The sequence below is a fragment of the Eucalyptus grandis genome, chromosome 5, assembly GCF_016545825.1.
Source record: "Eucalyptus grandis isolate ANBG69807.140 chromosome 5, ASM1654582v1, whole genome shotgun sequence".
In the NCBI taxonomy this organism is placed as follows: domain Eukaryota; kingdom Viridiplantae; phylum Streptophyta; class Magnoliopsida; order Myrtales; family Myrtaceae; genus Eucalyptus; species Eucalyptus grandis.
Genome location: NC_052616.1, coordinates 46,355,879 through 46,372,228, shown reverse-complemented (window position 1 = coordinate 46,372,228; position 16,350 = coordinate 46,355,879). Strand labels below are relative to the sequence as shown.

At 36.8% G+C, this 16,350-nt stretch overlaps 2 protein-coding genes across 2 annotated transcripts; both read left to right on the top strand.

The window, feature by feature from the left end:
* Nucleotides 1-319: 319 nt before the first annotated feature.
* LOC104445267 (transcription factor bHLH162) lies at nt 320-3,290 on the top strand. Its single transcript, XM_010059104.3, has 3 exons — nt 320-623; nt 1,792-2,130; nt 2,850-3,290. Exons 1-3 carry the CDS (start codon nt 504-506, stop codon nt 2,931-2,933), a joined length of 543 nt encoding a protein of 180 aa, XP_010057406.1. The 5' UTR covers nt 320-503; the 3' UTR covers nt 2,934-3,290.
* Nucleotides 3,291-11,796: 8,506 nt separating this feature from the next.
* Nucleotides 11,797-13,990, top strand: LOC120285850 (transcription factor bHLH162-like). The gene is made up of 3 exons (XM_010059103.3): nt 11,797-12,010; nt 12,699-13,037; nt 13,744-13,990. The coding sequence occupies exons 1-3, from the start codon at nt 11,891-11,893 to the stop codon at nt 13,828-13,830; spliced, it is 546 nt and encodes a 181-aa protein (XP_010057405.1). The 5' UTR covers nt 11,797-11,890; the 3' UTR covers nt 13,831-13,990.
* The last annotated feature ends 2,360 nt before the right edge of the window (nt 13,991-16,350 follow it).

Sequence of the window (16,350 nt, the reverse complement as noted above, 5' to 3'; positions counted from 1 at the left end):
TTAAAACTAATCTAGCCTTCTTTCTTTTAGCTCAGACCTGTCCATTCTCACCAAAACCACCATAGAATAATATATATTATATGCATTGTCTTATTCTGATTAATTTTCCAAACACAACATATGAGATTACGTCCCTTATCTTTATCCTGTCTAGTCAAATAATTGCGAGGCCAAGCAAAAACATTATGCCTCTGCAGAAGAAGCGCTTGTCTCTGTTCACACTCTGTTTAACTCAATCAATTATTTGGTTTTGATGGTCAAAGAACGTCCACGATGGTCCCATAAAAAAGGGGAAATTTGCCAACATAGAATTAGAACCTTTTACAAAGAGTAGCATCTGAATAATCATATTTTAAACTTTACCTTTTCTTCGCTTCGTGGTTTCAGTACGGCGAAAGCCACTGCCAACGAGGGATGGGTTCAAACCTATTATATGCAGCAAATTTCTCAGTAACACATGCTGCTCTGATCTTGGCTTTCAGTAGTTCAAGGTCGGGGGTTTGATGGAGAGGAAGCCCGGCTCATCCAGAGCCGACCGCAAAACGACAGAGAGAAACAGGAGAAATCAAATGAAGGCGCTCTTCTCCAAGCTCCACTCCCTTGTTCCTCCGCAGAGTCCTAGGGTCTCTCTCTCTCTCTCTCTCTCTCTCTCTCTCACACCGTATTTTTTCCATGGTTTTTAGTTATATTAAATACAAAACACCATGTAGTTTCCTTTCGTTCTTGAGAATGGGATTACTTTATGTTTTTATTTTCTTCAAGGTGCTGGTTCTTATGTTAATTGTGGCTAACTATTTGGAACCTTTCATTTTTCTGCTCCTTATCTTAGCTAGAAACATGGAGAAAATATCATTTCTTCAAGGAACAAAGGGTTATCCCAGACCTACATTGAAATATTGACGGTGATTCTTCAATTCAAATAGTTATTGATTTTTTTTTTTTAAAAAAAAAACTTAGATATCACTATTTGAACAAAGTTTTCCTAAGTTTTTCATTTCCATTCCAATAAGAATGAATACCGTGATTCACATTTCGAACAAGCATGAATACAGCATCTATAGGATAACTTCCATCTTGAAAGTCTTCTGGTGTTTTTATATGATATTCGCGATTCATCACACTAGATGGATATCATATTCATGGAACATGATTCACTTTCAAGATGCCTTGGTGGTGAAATGGTAGAGAGCTTTTTTAGAGATTTGTAATTCATGGGCTAATTAGACAACATCTTGCTTCGAACATAGGAGTTGCTAAGAGATGTCTAATTGTCCAGGCAGTAATGATAGTATCTTGTACCCATTTCAAGACTTTCAGTTCCCAGATGATAGTTTTTCATGATAGTTTTACCCATTTTTAATCTGATCATGCTCTCTTTTTTTTTTATTCCTTTTTGTCGGAAAATGAATGAAGAAGAAAATCAAATTCCCCTAAACACAAGGAACCTAGTTAGGTTTCTTCTATTACTACTCAAACACAAGAATTTGGGATGCCTCCTCATTCGAGCTTTCGAAAAAGGTTTAGCGAGGTGTAGATTCTAAAGGGCCTGGTAGTTTTGACCACAATTTTAAGAAAATTAAGTGTAAGATTGGGGTTCTGTGTCAAGAGAAGTTTTTAAGAGAGGGTTCAGTATGAGGTTCATCATTGGAATGCGATTGATTTTGTCGATGAGGTGAGTTTGAATAGTATCTTCTCAATTTCAAAGTCCATACATGCTTGTTTCAATTATATTTTTGTCCATGCATCTTGATCAAGTTTAATTGTCCTTGCTTGCCTATATTGTGGTTGTAGGAATCAACGTTGTCACAGCCCGATCAATTAAGCCAAGCGGCCAATTACATAAAGAACTTACAAGTGAAGGTGGAGAAAATGAGGGAGCAGAAAGAGAGGTTGTTAGAAATAGAAAAGATCAGCACGAGCATGAAGAATGGGGAGATGATCGGATTCAAGTCACCGGAGATCAGAATTCAAAAAATGGGGTCAATCTTGGAGGTTGTTCTTGTTAGTGGATTGGATGGCCAGTTCATGTTCAATGAGACCGTTCGAGTGATTTATGAAGAAGGAGCTGATATCGTCAATGCCAGTTTCTCTAATGTCGGTGATGCAATGCTTCACACCATTCATGCCAAGGTAAGAACTTGTTTATATTTTGAGCATAAAATAATTAGGTAATTATACATTTAGAACAAAAAAATTACTACAAAACCTAGATTTTTGCAACTCATACCTAGATATGATATGTAAAATTATTTTACAGAGCGAGGTGAGGCGTTCAATTACAATCCACTCATTTTTACACGAAGAGGATGCCCAACTCACTCAAAGTAGTAAAATCTTGTTGATTATGAATTATCTCATTAATCTTATGCATCATATATGATGAGAGTTGAAACCTAGGCAGTTGATCCAAAATGAACTCGTTTGCACTTGATGGTTTCCTCTGCTGCCTGTACATGTACAACTAATTCGCTTGCTTAAATACTCGCATGCAATTTGGAAACCAATTCGGGCAACGGGTTTTAATACACCTAACATCGATCCGAATCATTTAGGAATGTCTTGAACAGGCTCGAGAAGTACAAACTGATTGTAGTAGACCACTCTTGTCAGTGCAAAGTAATTTTATCAGCTGTGAAGGTATTGACAGTAAGACATAAGAGCCAACCCTGTTAATTCAAGCTTCAAGTATATACTAGCAAATGTTAAAAGCTTCAATGACTTTTAATGTATAGAGGCTGAAGGAAATTCCAGGCCAAGATTTGCAGGAAATATTTCCATTTCCTTCCTACGTTTCAGCTTTTTCAATTGGCTGGTTTTTCAGTATTCTTTCTAAGTCGAGTGTACTGTAGGTGGAAGATGGCGATTCTTCAGACGAGAGAGTGTCTCAAAAGCTGCAGAAGATTGTCAATGATGCTTATGGAGCTTCATCCTGACATAGTACCCTGTTATTACAAATCGTCTTGTCCTCTCACACTCTATCTGAGCAACTTCCTCACTCACTGACTGTATGAGTGACCATTAGCACACTCGTTAGCATCTAGAACTACTCATTGAAATCTTTCATTTGTTTACGTAGTTCAGGTGCTGAATCGAAGCCGCAACCTTCTTTGAATACTTCCATCCGCTCTTTCTGTTCTTCTTGGGAAGGGGATCGATATTGGACTTGGATCACCTTCTACGGGCACTTTCACGATATCTGAGGTGCGCGCACGACGTTATGACACATCGTTGTAATTTCCCTGTGAATACATTGTAAGAAGTCGTGAAATCATATTATGACGTTAAGGCAATTCGCTGTGATTAAGTGCAAAAGAGTAGTAAAAACTGAGATGGCAGGGTACACCTGTGTATCTTACAAATTTCCCACCTTCCACTTGGATGTGGAGTTTCCTTGGGATCTTGTTCTTCTGCTTGTATCTAAAAATATGAAATGAGAAACCTCACAATGTAGAACATGTATTCCTCTTATTGCATAAACGAGCGATCAAACATAAATAAACTTCTTTACCAAAAAAAAAAAAAAAAACATAAATAAACTGGAAAATGGAAAATAAATCAGACCCAATTTATATAGTTTGGTCCATGTGATCTAATCCACAAGAAGAGCAGTACAAGATTTTACTATTGATGGAGCTACACAAAAAGATTAGTCACTTAAACACCTTAATGCTTCCCAACTTCTAATTACATGATTCATCAAACGGTATTTAGCTCTCACAAATCTCCGAGAAACTATCAGTTCAATCTTGCGGAGAAATACACAAGAACCATACCAAAGATGACTTTTCATGGAATTTTCAAACAACTTCGGGCCGCCAAAACTTAAACGAGGCATGACTTATGAGATAAAAAGTGAGAAAGAGAACAAACTATAAAGTAAGCCACCTAGTATAAACTCAATCTTAGCATGAACTTGGCTTTTAAGATGCCAAATGAAATGGCACTGAACTTTTCAAAAAGGAGAAAAGTAAAAGATAAGAGTACATCAATATTATTAGGATTAATAAGACAAAGAATCTAATACTACATGAACATATTTATTTCAAATTATTTTTTTACTCATGAAAACCCTCAAAATGGTACAATTGTCCCAATGGTTCTATTTTTTTACAGTTCAGTCCAATTTCTCCGTTAAATGTCCTACACGGCAGCTAACGAGACTGAGGATGTTTGTGTCTCACGCCTATGTGGCATTTTTTATTAGTAAAAGTTCAAAAATACATTCAAAAATGAAAAACTAAATTAATGGTCGCAAAAAAGAATTAAAAAGTAAACATGAGTTTTAACAAAAAGAAAACGGAGAGAGTACGAATAAAAATTGAAAAAAAAAAGATTGAAAAAGGAAAATTCTCACCCTCAGGTCATCGCCCCAATTGAAGACACGTCTATGTACCATGGCCATTCAAGAGTCGTCCGTGTTCGCCATCGTTGCGAACATCCCTACTTCGAATTTCAAGCCGGCGACGGTTGCCGGCCTCAGATCTGGTCCAGATCGAGGTTGAGCGGCCTACGGTCTGCACCAGATCAGGTGCCGTGGCCACAGCATCGTGAACTCTCTGTTTAGAGCTCGCATGGCCTCGAGCTCTGTCCCGGAGGGCCGGCGTAGTCGCTGCAAACACTCCATGCAGAGCTCGCGCGGGTGCGAGTTCTGTCTGCAGACATGGGGAGCTTGAGATCTAGCTCGCATGGCTGATCACCAATTTCCATGGCGACGAGCACGAAGGTTTCACTAGGCAAGGCGCCAAACGACAATGGCATAGTGGTGGAAGGTGGGGTCGTTTATGGTGAGGAAGAAGACGCGTTGGGGCAGACAGGTCATTTCCTGGGAAGGCATCATGCTGTGACATCCACGTCAAATCTGTCATGCATGTATCTTCCACATGAGACGACATGTAAGACATGATACCTAAAATGACGGAATTGTAAGCCGAGGTAAAATCGAGACAATGATACCACTTTTGGGGGGCTTTTGTTGGTCCAAAAATAGTTTGGGAGTAAATATTTCTGAATAGCACAAATTTAAGGTTATTTGTGGTGTTGACCCACATTGCCAAGTCTGTATTATTATAACTACTCAATGCAGTTCACAATCATGGTTTCGTATATGACCATGCCTATGGTCATGCATAAAAGGATTGTGCTTGGTACCTTAAAGTGGGTGACTATGGGTGTAATTGCAGGGTGATTTGGCAATTTTTTTACTTCTATAGCTTGTGCTGGCTGCTCTTAGCTTTGGTGACATGTATCACATTTATGGGGAAAAAGTTAGAGATAAGTACACTAGAAATACTAAAAGTTATGTACGATACTCATATAGTGCGAAAAGTTTCTTTTGGATTACTTAAGTACTATTGTTTTTCTAAAAACAATAATTTAAGTGCCAATTTCGATTTGAATCACTAGATATCTAATGTGGCTATATTTATTAATTTCTCAATCCTACGAGGCTCATCGACGTGCCTAATTAGCATATAATTCTTAAATGACGTTGTCCAAAATTTATAAATAGTGATCATCTAAGTACTAAATTTTATTTAAAGTGCCAAATTTTGTTTAAAGTGATCGCTTTAGTGTTAGTCATTATGAAAAAAACAATCACTTCAGTACCAAGCATGTCGCATGATGTGGATTGGAAATTTTAAAAAATTTATCAAGTCATAATATAAATTTAATTATAAATGTCACATAATTAATTTGACCGGAATTTCTTGCTATTAACACTTAAGTTATCATTTTTTTTTTCCGATTTAGCACTGAATTGAGCAGGTAAAAATTTTTGGCACTAAATTGAGCATTGTACACAACTTCTAGGAACTTATCCCCAAAAGGTTAGATAGGCCCAAGTCTACCTAACTTTAGATAGGTCTCCACCAAAATAGTTTTGTTATGTGGTGATGCATTTGGTAAAGGGATGAAGGCAGCAAAAATGAACCCCCTCTTTCTCTATTTAGCTCAGTCAATTGCCATTATTACCACAGTCACGTCACCATCTGATGAGATGCACGTGTAACTTAAAAAGTACTGCATTGAATAATTGACATAGTATTGAGCAATTAATATACCATAATTAAGTCATAACTCATTGATTTAATGTATTGATGGGCTCAAATTTGGTTTTACTACATGCTTCCAACACCATCCTTACCTCCACTATGATGGCTCTCTCTCTCACGAGAAATGGAATATTTAGACCAAATAAATTGAGAGCGATGATGCCGTAGTCGAGAATTCTTGTCGATGTGATATCTGGGGACAAGGGCACCTCGAATGTAAAGAGGGAGAGATGGGGATCTACGACAATGCCTCAAGTCTCAGAGGGATGAAGGTAAGGGCCAGTGCCATGGTGGCTAAATGGTGGCTTGATATTAGCGCCCGATGGATCTGGTGGCCGACTGGCTGCAAGTGGTGAGAGAGGGATTGAGAGAGGTCGGGGAAAAATTGGGTTTTGAAATGGTTGGTGAAAAATCTTATATAGGAATTTTATGCATGATGGCCATATCGCCATTTTTCAAGGAAGGGCCGCGTAAAATTAGGGAAACTCGAATTTACTCGGCTTGCTTCCACTGTTTGGAGTCAACATAACCTCCGTCGACGGAGTACTTACTAAAATCTACTTTGTTTAGGGAAATTCCTAGATTCCTTCCTTCAAAGCCTAGAACATGGTACAGTGTCACGCTGGATACGCTCTAACAGCCGCCGCAACTTCAAGCAAGGAATTGTTCCCTTTTTCTTTTTTCTTTTTAACTTAGGCTATCCGAAAGAAACTAAAAGGTGCGTTTTCCCTAATCTAAGCTACAAACAAGTCCCTAGTTTGTCTTTGTTTTTGGGCTAATTCCAAAAAAAAAAAAAAAAAAAAGCAGCAACTTTAGGTCAAATGACAAATTTGGCCTAAACTTTTTTTTTTTTGTCTTGTAAAAAATTACAGACTTTCACCCTTATTTCAAACCCAGTCCTTATTGTTAACTCTCTATATGAAGTCAATCTTTCTTCAGGAAAAAAGGCTCTAGTGACGCTCAATGAACAATGGTCTACAACTTCATATTACAACAAAGTGACAAAGTTTGCTCAGAGAAATTCAATTTGGAAATCTTTTTGACTTGCCAGTGAAGTGTAGGAGATGAGAAACAACTTCACCATTATTCTCCAAACTGTGACTTAAACAAGAAGACAATGAATAGTGCTTTAAATCTAGCTAGCAAGTGCACATGGTTTTGATGCTGAGGACAATCAATGGATCTAAGTTAAGGGGCTGGATTTGGGATTTAAGTGAAAGCTAGTGATTTTTTTAGACAAAAAAAAAAAGTTGGGGATTTATCATTTGATTTAAAGTTGGTGCTTTTTCATGAGACAAATAAAAGTTTGAACCAGATTTATCACTTGATCTAAAATTGGTGTTTTTTTATGAGACAAAAAAAATTTGGATCGGATTTGTCACTTGGATTAAAGTTTGTGCTTATATTTATTTATTTATTTATTTTGAAATTAGGCCCATAGTTTTCGGGAAATCAAAGAAAACTCGCTCCACCACATAAAATTAATTAATCCTTCCATTTCAAAAGAGTTTCACGATACAAAAGAACAATCATTTTGGGGAATGATTAAAGTTTCCCACTATTTCTCAGCAAGCCAATTCAAATCACTATGATGAGCCCATTCCGGGGGAAATTGATACCAACCACGAGAAAAGCATATTGCCCAATAAACGAAGGAACGTGACTCATGTGCCATTCTCCACAACCTCAAATTGAGTGTGCTTTCTCCCCATCGGACAGGAACCATCCCGCACAACTTTTGAGACTCTTGGGACATCTGGCGACGATGACAATAAGATAAGGAGTTGTCCCCTGCTTTCTTACTTTTATGCAAAAAGACACTTTCAACGAAATTATCTTCAAAAGACGATAGCTCTCTTTTTGGGATGGACCTACTTAGATTGATCCTTGTCATGTTTGTGGTGGACATTGCAATCTTCAGATGTTGCTTGTTCATGACTTATATGCAGATCCACATTTAGTTTGTTTCTATAATCTGAACTTACTTCCGTCACTGAATTCACAAATATTACGATTTGAATATACAACTTTAGTGAAGAATATAACACATTGAGCGATTCTTTAGGCTATCCATCCTTGTCTCTCCTAAACCATCTATTATCACTGGATATATCATTTTTTTTCTCAATTTACTAAGTTTACTATTGATTTTTATCTAATTATGAAGATTGAAATTAACACGAATTCCTAAAACCTAATTTTATTCTAGAAACTTATAAAAGATATAGTTGACGATCTAGAGACTTGAAACTTATGAATCACGCTCATTGTGCATTTGGATGATTCCATGTGAATGCTCTTGGACAAAGTAAGGCGCTTGACGCTTTTCTTTGTAGAGGAGGAAGCAAATAAAGGACTGGCGACCACTTTGTATGCTTATTATTCCAACCTAGGGTTTTATGTTGCTTTTTAGGGTCCACTCGTGCACTTTAACGCAGAAAATGGTAGCAGGAAACGTCATTTATAACACGTCACAAATTATTCGTCATCAGGAGAAGTTTGCTCAAAAAGCAATTACCCGATTAACAGCTCACCAGTAGAATTTATTATTATTTGCAGAAAGAGAGTTCCATAATTGACTACGACCCTAGCCTAATTTCACAAAAAAGAAAAAGCAAAAAAAAGAATTGAGCATCTAAATGGAGACTGTGCTTCTACTTTCTTGATAGGTTAAGAGTAGTTATTATTTTGATGTCATTCTCCTGTAAATCCAAACCAAGTGATGGAGAATAGCACTAGTTAGTCCATCACCACTAATTCGGGTTGCTCCCTTGAGCGTGGTTAAAACAGATTTTTCAGGCGACAAATGTTGAAAATGGGTTTAGCTTTTAAAGGGTTATTGGACGTGAAATATTTGGCCCTTATGACCTAACACCACAAGGAGTTTGGCCGTGTCATTAAATGTTGAAAGTCACCATGCCGGACCTATTGGTTAGACAATTCTTGCCTTTACAATCCCCTCCAAAACCAGGACTCCCCTGTAAAGGAAGCCACTGACCTAGATGAATAATGACCGGAAACTCAAGCCATGGAGTCTAAAGAACAGCCTCTATCCCCAATACAAAGGGGTTTAACAAATGGTGGGCCACAAGGTTTCTTCATCCTTCTTAACTATCTCAACAGGCTGCAAGGCAAATAAAGCAGATAAAGTGAGAACACTAGCCTTCTCAATAAGACTTGAAATCATGCCCAATCATCCTTCATCCATGATGCCTAAGGTGCCAACATATGGTGTAGGAAGGCTCTAGTTTGGTATCCAAGAACCATCCTTAGGATGACTTGGAAATCATCTAGGGGCGCCACAGCAAAGCTAGTCATGTCTTTCCATGCTCCTATTTGTGACTCCATCTAGAAAACTTGAGCTTCTATGGGTGCTTTAATTAAACTAAATAAATTGAAACTCCAACCGATTGAAAACGAAATCACAAAAAAGCATTTAATCATTTTTTTTATTTATAGCTTCATAAGCTCCATTTTCGTATTTATTCTCATATAATTTTTTGTTGAGAAAGGGTCTCTAAGGGCATTCATTAGTGTGAGAAGGTTATTCAAGCAATTTTGAAAAGACTTCGTCCAAATACTTCCATGACTTTCCTAATCATGTACTTTTAATTTGTATAATCAAATCCTTCTACTTTCACGAATTTACTAATTAAGTCCATTCGACTCTAACTAAATTCAACCAACATAACTATCAAACAACATCAAAGTACAATGTAAATAAAATATATGAAACCCCAAATGGACAATTGTGGAAAATTTTAGCTAATGAAAACAACTATGGGGTATAATGTGTATAAAACCTAACCAATGTAGACGAACTTTTACGATCCCATACTATGACGTCATTCAACAACCCTATAAGTTAGATTTGGTAGGAAAAATACTTGATTAAAAAAATATTTGGAAATAGAAAGACTTGATTTGACAAGTTAAAAGTAGAGGAATTTAAGTAGAAAAAAACATGAAAGCATATGAATAAAAACATAAAAAAAATTCTTTTATTATTTTTCCATTGTCAAATAAATTTACGTGGTGACACATAAGCAATGTCAACACCGGGATGATGAGTCTTCATTCTTATAATTGCGAGATGCCTAGCATTTTTCTGGCCCTAATGTAGCAAAAACTTAGGGGAAGTTTTAAATGATGTCATTGAAATCGAAAGGGAAAGATAGTGGCTAGAATGATCCGCACATGAATGAAATATCGGTCCTTTAAAAAACTTTTTTTGCGGCTAGAAGAATTTGGGAATACACGTATATAGTTTATCCTTTTCCCTTTGGCCTATGTTCACTTTCCAAGACTACTCCACCACTGCGGACGTCTTGAGGGAAAATTCCCTCATATCGCCTTGGTGCATTTGGAGTTTTACTCCCAAAATATTTCCAGCAAGACTTAAACCCATAAATACAAGAAGAAAAAGACGCTCCATTACATCTAAGCCAACACCTTATCGAATTATTATTCATATTGACATATCAAAAGTCATAAAAAAAAAAATGCATCACTACTTAAGTGTCGCGTAAGTTTCAACATTGGCGAATTTAAAAGAAGTGCAAATTATATGGGCTGAAAGATTTAGATTAATCATAAAGTAAAAAGTCAATCGAGGCGATTAAGTACAAACAGAAACGGAGAGAGAGAGAGTAGTCCACGTGACATTTTAAAACGCCATCGTGCACTTCCGCACTAACTTTGGGCCATTTCGGGGAAAGAGAGATTCAAGAAGCCTTCACCATGACCCTGCAAAAAGTGAAAAAGACAATTCACTTAGTATTCTCGACAGCTCATTACTCTGTCATTATGATCCTGCTGCTGTCTCCCACGCAAAGAAAAAACCTTTAATTAGGTTTTGCGTTTGTCGTATAACTCAAGCCGTTCGGCCTTTTGCCCTTTTCTCAAAACCCACTTTTTTGTTCTTTTCAACTCATACCTGTCCCTTTGCTCAAAAAAAAAAAAAAAAAAAACTCATACCTGTCCCTTCTCACTAGAAACGTCGTAGAGTAGTATAAATTGCGTACGGGCTAATTTCCTTTAAAAACCCTCAACTTTATATCTAATTTAGATTTTTCTCTGAACTTCTTTTGTCTGAAAGAAAACCTTTGACTTTCATTCTAATCCTATATCTGTCTACACATCCAAAAATCATCACTAATTTTTTGAAACTATCAACATCAAGACCATTCAAATTCGCGTCTTTTTCAACATGAAAAAATGGGTTCATTATTAGAACTAGCATCTTCATCAACACCTTCACCTTTATATGGAAGAACAATAGTCTCTTGATAGAGATAATTTAGAAGAAACTAGTGGCGATTTTTAGACGAGTGGATAAACTTAGGGTTAAAATGAAAATTTGGGATTTTTTTAAAGACAAAAATTAGTTTAGATCAAAATTGGGATTAGACCTAGAGTTGGCCAAATTTTTAGGGAGTTAGACATATTACATTCTTAGTATTCAAACTAAATTTTCCAATCACAACATATGAGATTACATATGTTATCTTTATCCCATCTAGTCAAATAATCAGCGAGGCCAAGCAAAACGTTATACTTCCGTAGAAGAAGCGGCTTGTTTATGTTCACACACTATTTAACTTAATTAATTATTTGGAATTGATGTTCAAAGAAGGTCCTCGTTGGTCCCATAGAAAAGGTGAAATTTGCATCGGAATAATCATGTCTCACCTTTACCTTTTTCCCGCTTTGTGGTTTCGGTACGGCAAAAGGACTTCCGACGAAGAATGGGATCGGAGATGTTATATGCTCTCAAATTTCTCAGAAACCTCTGCCGCTCTGATCTTGGCTACTAGTAATTCTAAGTCGGGGGTTTGATGGAGAGAAAGCCCGGTTCATCCAGAGCCGACCGCAAAACGACAGAGAGAAACAGGAGAAATCGAATGAAGGCACTCCTCTCCAAGCTCCACTCGCTTGTTCCTCCACAGTGTCCTAGGGTCTCTCTCTCGCTCTCTCTCTTTCACTCTCTATCTTTCTCTCTCTCCCCTCTATGTTCTTTTCAAGGTTCTCATCTGTCAAGGTATAGTTGGGTCTTATAGCCAAATTTTAATTTTCTTTCTTATACTAAATTGGTCCTAATTATTTGGAACCTCTCATCTTTCTGCTCCTTATTTTAGGTAGAAGCATGGAAGATCATTCCTTCATTTCAAGGTTTTCAGTTTCCCAGATGGTATTTTAGTCATTTATACATGCCCTTCTGGCCCTTTTCAGTCGAAAATGAATCAGAAGAAACTAAATTCCCCTAAACACAAGGAACTTATCTAGGGTTTAGTCTGTCTCTCATTTGGTCAACTACTGATTAAACACAAGAATTTGGCGATGTCCCCACATTTGATCTTGCCGGAAAATGTCTAGCAGGGTGTAGATTGTAAAGTGGTAAACATAGTTAATTACAATTTCAAAAAAATTAATCACAAGATTTGGGTTCCGTGTTGACGGTAGTTTTTAAGATGGGATTCAGTATGAGGTTCGCCATTAGAATGTGATTAGTTTTGTAGATGAGGGGAAGTTTAGATGGTGTCTTCTCTCAGTTCAAAGTCTCTGTTGTCTCAACAATATTTGTCAATGTAATCTTATCAAATTTAAGTTAACAATTGTCCTTTCTTGCTTATGTTTTGGTTTTAGGAATCAACATTGTCGATGCCTGATCAATTAGGCAAAGCGGCCAATTACATAAAGAATTTACAAGTGAAGGTGCAGAAAATGAGGGAGCAGAAAGAGAGGTTATTAGAAATAGAAAAGATCAACACAACAATGAACAATGGACTAACGATCGGATTCAAGTCGCCAGAGATCGGAATACGGAAAAGCGGGTCAATCCTAGAGGTTGTTCTTGTTACTGGATTGGATGGACAGTTCATGTTCAATGAGACTGTTCGAGTGATTCATGAAGAAGGAGCAGATGTCATGAATGCCAATTTCTCTTATGTTGGTGATGCAATGCTTCACACCGTTCATGCCAAGGTAAGAATTTGTATATAAAATAGTTAGAACTTATACATCTAAAACTTTACTACAAAACATAGAATTGTGGAACTCATACGCTATACATGATTTATCAAATTAGAAAGGTATGATCCCCTTGTTTTCATATGACGAGGAAGGCCCACTCACTCAAGTAGTAAAATCACGTTGATCATGAAACATCTCACTAACCTTATGAACTATAGGATGAGATTCAAAGCCTACATAGGTGAACCAAACGTGAACTTGTTTGCACTTAATGGTGTGGGAATCGAACATGTGCTGCCTATACGAGTACAACTAATTTGCTTGTTTGGATACTCGCATTTCAATTTGTGAACCAATTGGGTAAAAGCGTTTTGGTACGCCAAGCATTAACATGACTTAGTTTAGGATTTTCAGAACAGGCTTGAGAAGCACAGATTAAATTACAGAAGGTGACTCTTGTCAGTGCAAAGTCATTTCATCAGCTGTGGCAGTATTGACGATAAGACATTACAGTCAACCAAGTCAATTCACGCACCAACTATATACTGACAAAAGTCAATGCTTCAATGACTTTGAACTTTAAATGTGAAGAGGTTGATGTAAACTCGATGCCCATGCTTGCAGGAAATATTTTTATGTCCTTCCTTATGCTCTTTTATGAGCCTTTTCAATTGGCTGGGTTATTTAAGTTCTGTTTCCGAGTTTGAGTATGCTGCAGGTTGGAGATGGAGATTCTACAGATGAGAGAATATCTCAAAGGCTACAAGAGATGGTGAATGATATGCTAATGGAGCTTCATCCTTGATCTAGTGCCTTGGAATTTGCAGAATTATATGAATCCTTAAGAGAATTGTAGAAATGCGGTTTTTCACTTAGTTGATACATGGAAAATGTATTGTCACCAAGCCATGTAGAAATATGACCAAGTGCATCTTAATAGTGATATAAAGTACAAATTGCATAAAGAACGGACGCGCTGCACTGTTGGATCTTTTGATAAGGTAAGCTGCACTGTTTCTGCAGTTTATGTGCTGAATGCAAGCAGCAACCTCCTTTCAGTACTTCCTTCCGCTCCTTCTTTTTGCTTTGGAAAAGATGATGGAATGGCACACTCGTGCATCTTAGAAATTTTCCACCTACTGGATTTGGAGTTTCCCTAGGATCTTAGTGTTTTGAGTCATATCCACAAATATGGGAAGAGAATCCTCATGATGGAGAACGAGTACCGCTCTTATCGCACAAACAATTGATAGCATAGAAATAAACAGGAAATGGGAAATATATCAGACATTGAATTTACATAGTTCGGTTTATGTGACCTACTCAACAGTGAAGCAGCACAAGATTTCACAATAGATGGAGCGATGCAAAGGATGTGACAACTCAAATATCGTGTTTAGCTCTTATAATTTCTCACAAAACAATCAACTAGACCTCGTAGAGAAATACATAAGAACCTTATCAAAAGACTTCTCAATTTGAACGCTCCTCCAATGGATGGAATTTCGTAATCTGCTCAAGAACTCCATCCATTTGAAGGAGAACCGACTTCTGCATAATGACAGTACCTTCCTGGAGCACTCACCCACCCCGACTTTATGTAAAGTGGACCTGTAAAGTGGACCTGTACCCAGAGGAAAACAGAGAAATGCCAATCTTGGCGAGAAAGAAGAAACGCCCAGCAGACAATATTCAAATAATCAAATCATCATCCAAGCCTATTTAGCTTATATTTGTGGGCAATCTAGAAGAAAGCAAATCTATTTGAGAGGACTAACCTAAATCTTAGATGACATTTGAGTAACTAATATAAGCTAGGAAATCGAATTAAGGAGGTGGTTAAGAGACTCACATCCTGCTTCAATCTCTCCTCTCGAAAAAAACTCTATTCCAACCAGTACATCTGATGGACTTTCCAACGAATTAGATAATACACCGACTTCATCTACGAGGGAAACTCAACAAATTTCCACCGACAAAAGAATGTCAAAATTGTCCAGATCAGATTTCCAATTCTTACCAATGAATACTGCAGCAATATTTGTAAAACTTGACAAATCATATAAATTAATATCTTGTACTAACTCAAGCTTTTTCGGAATTCCGATTTAAAATAAAACTCGAGCATAAAATATATGAAATTTAATGGACCCCTCAAACTGTGAAATTTTCAAGCCAAGAGATTAGACAAACATCTTGGAAGCTCTAAAGCCACACCAATCATTTTAGAAGAAAATTAAACCTCACGTCATTTTCTCCTACTTTAAAGATTCAAAAGACTTGACTAAATTGAGAAGCGCTCAACAGAATCTTCAATCAAGGGAAGTGTTAACAAATTTATATAAATTGGGAAAATCTTTTACTTTTATATTTAAGTTTTCTCATTTCCTCTTTGTACTCGTAAATCCTCTTTGAAGCCTTTTTAATTAGGTTTAATTTCATATTTGGATTTTTTTTTCATATTCTTAAATCTTATAAATCAGATTGGATAATGTGACCCCATCAAGAGCTTGAAATTAGAGATCTTGAAGTTCACTTCCCGATACCAACCAAGAGCTCCAATCGGATTGAAATAATTTATCTTTTATCAGTATGTTCATTTGACAATCAAAATTACAGTGGTGGTCTATTTAATTACAACAAACATAGTATCTAGAAAAATTGCATATACAACATTTTTGCCAATTCAATCGTAAACCTTGTAATTTTATCAATTGAGTCCCAAACATTTTTACATTTTGTTAATTGAGTCCATCATGCTAATTTTAGCCAAAATTCACTAACATAGATACTGGCTATCTTATATGGCACGATCAGTACTAACGCAGATGAATTTTACTAATTTTATAATTAATTATTTATTGTTTATTTTCTTTTTCCTTTTTCCTTTTCTTTTCTTTGTGCTTTTCTTTTCAACTTTGGCCTGTGAGGGTTGCCAAGCCCTCACCCAACCTTGCCCAAATCTGGGCAAGGCCATGAGGCCCGCAACCATGATGGTCTAGGCAAGAGCCGCAACTAGAGTTGTTAAAGAAGAAATAATTTTTTAAAAAATAATTTTTATTAAAAATTGTTCACGTCAGCGCTGGTTGTGTCATGTAAGATGGCCGACATCCACCTTACCGATTTCCTGCCAAAATTAGCAAGATGGGTTCAATTGGCAATACATGCAAAGATTTAGGACTTAAGACAAAATTAAAAGGTTTAAGATTAAATTAACAAAAGTGTAATATGTTTAGGACTTTTTGAACAATTTTCACCATAGTAGCCATGATAGATTTGGAAATCAAAATTATAGAATAAATATCTTGACAACCTTGAAAATCTA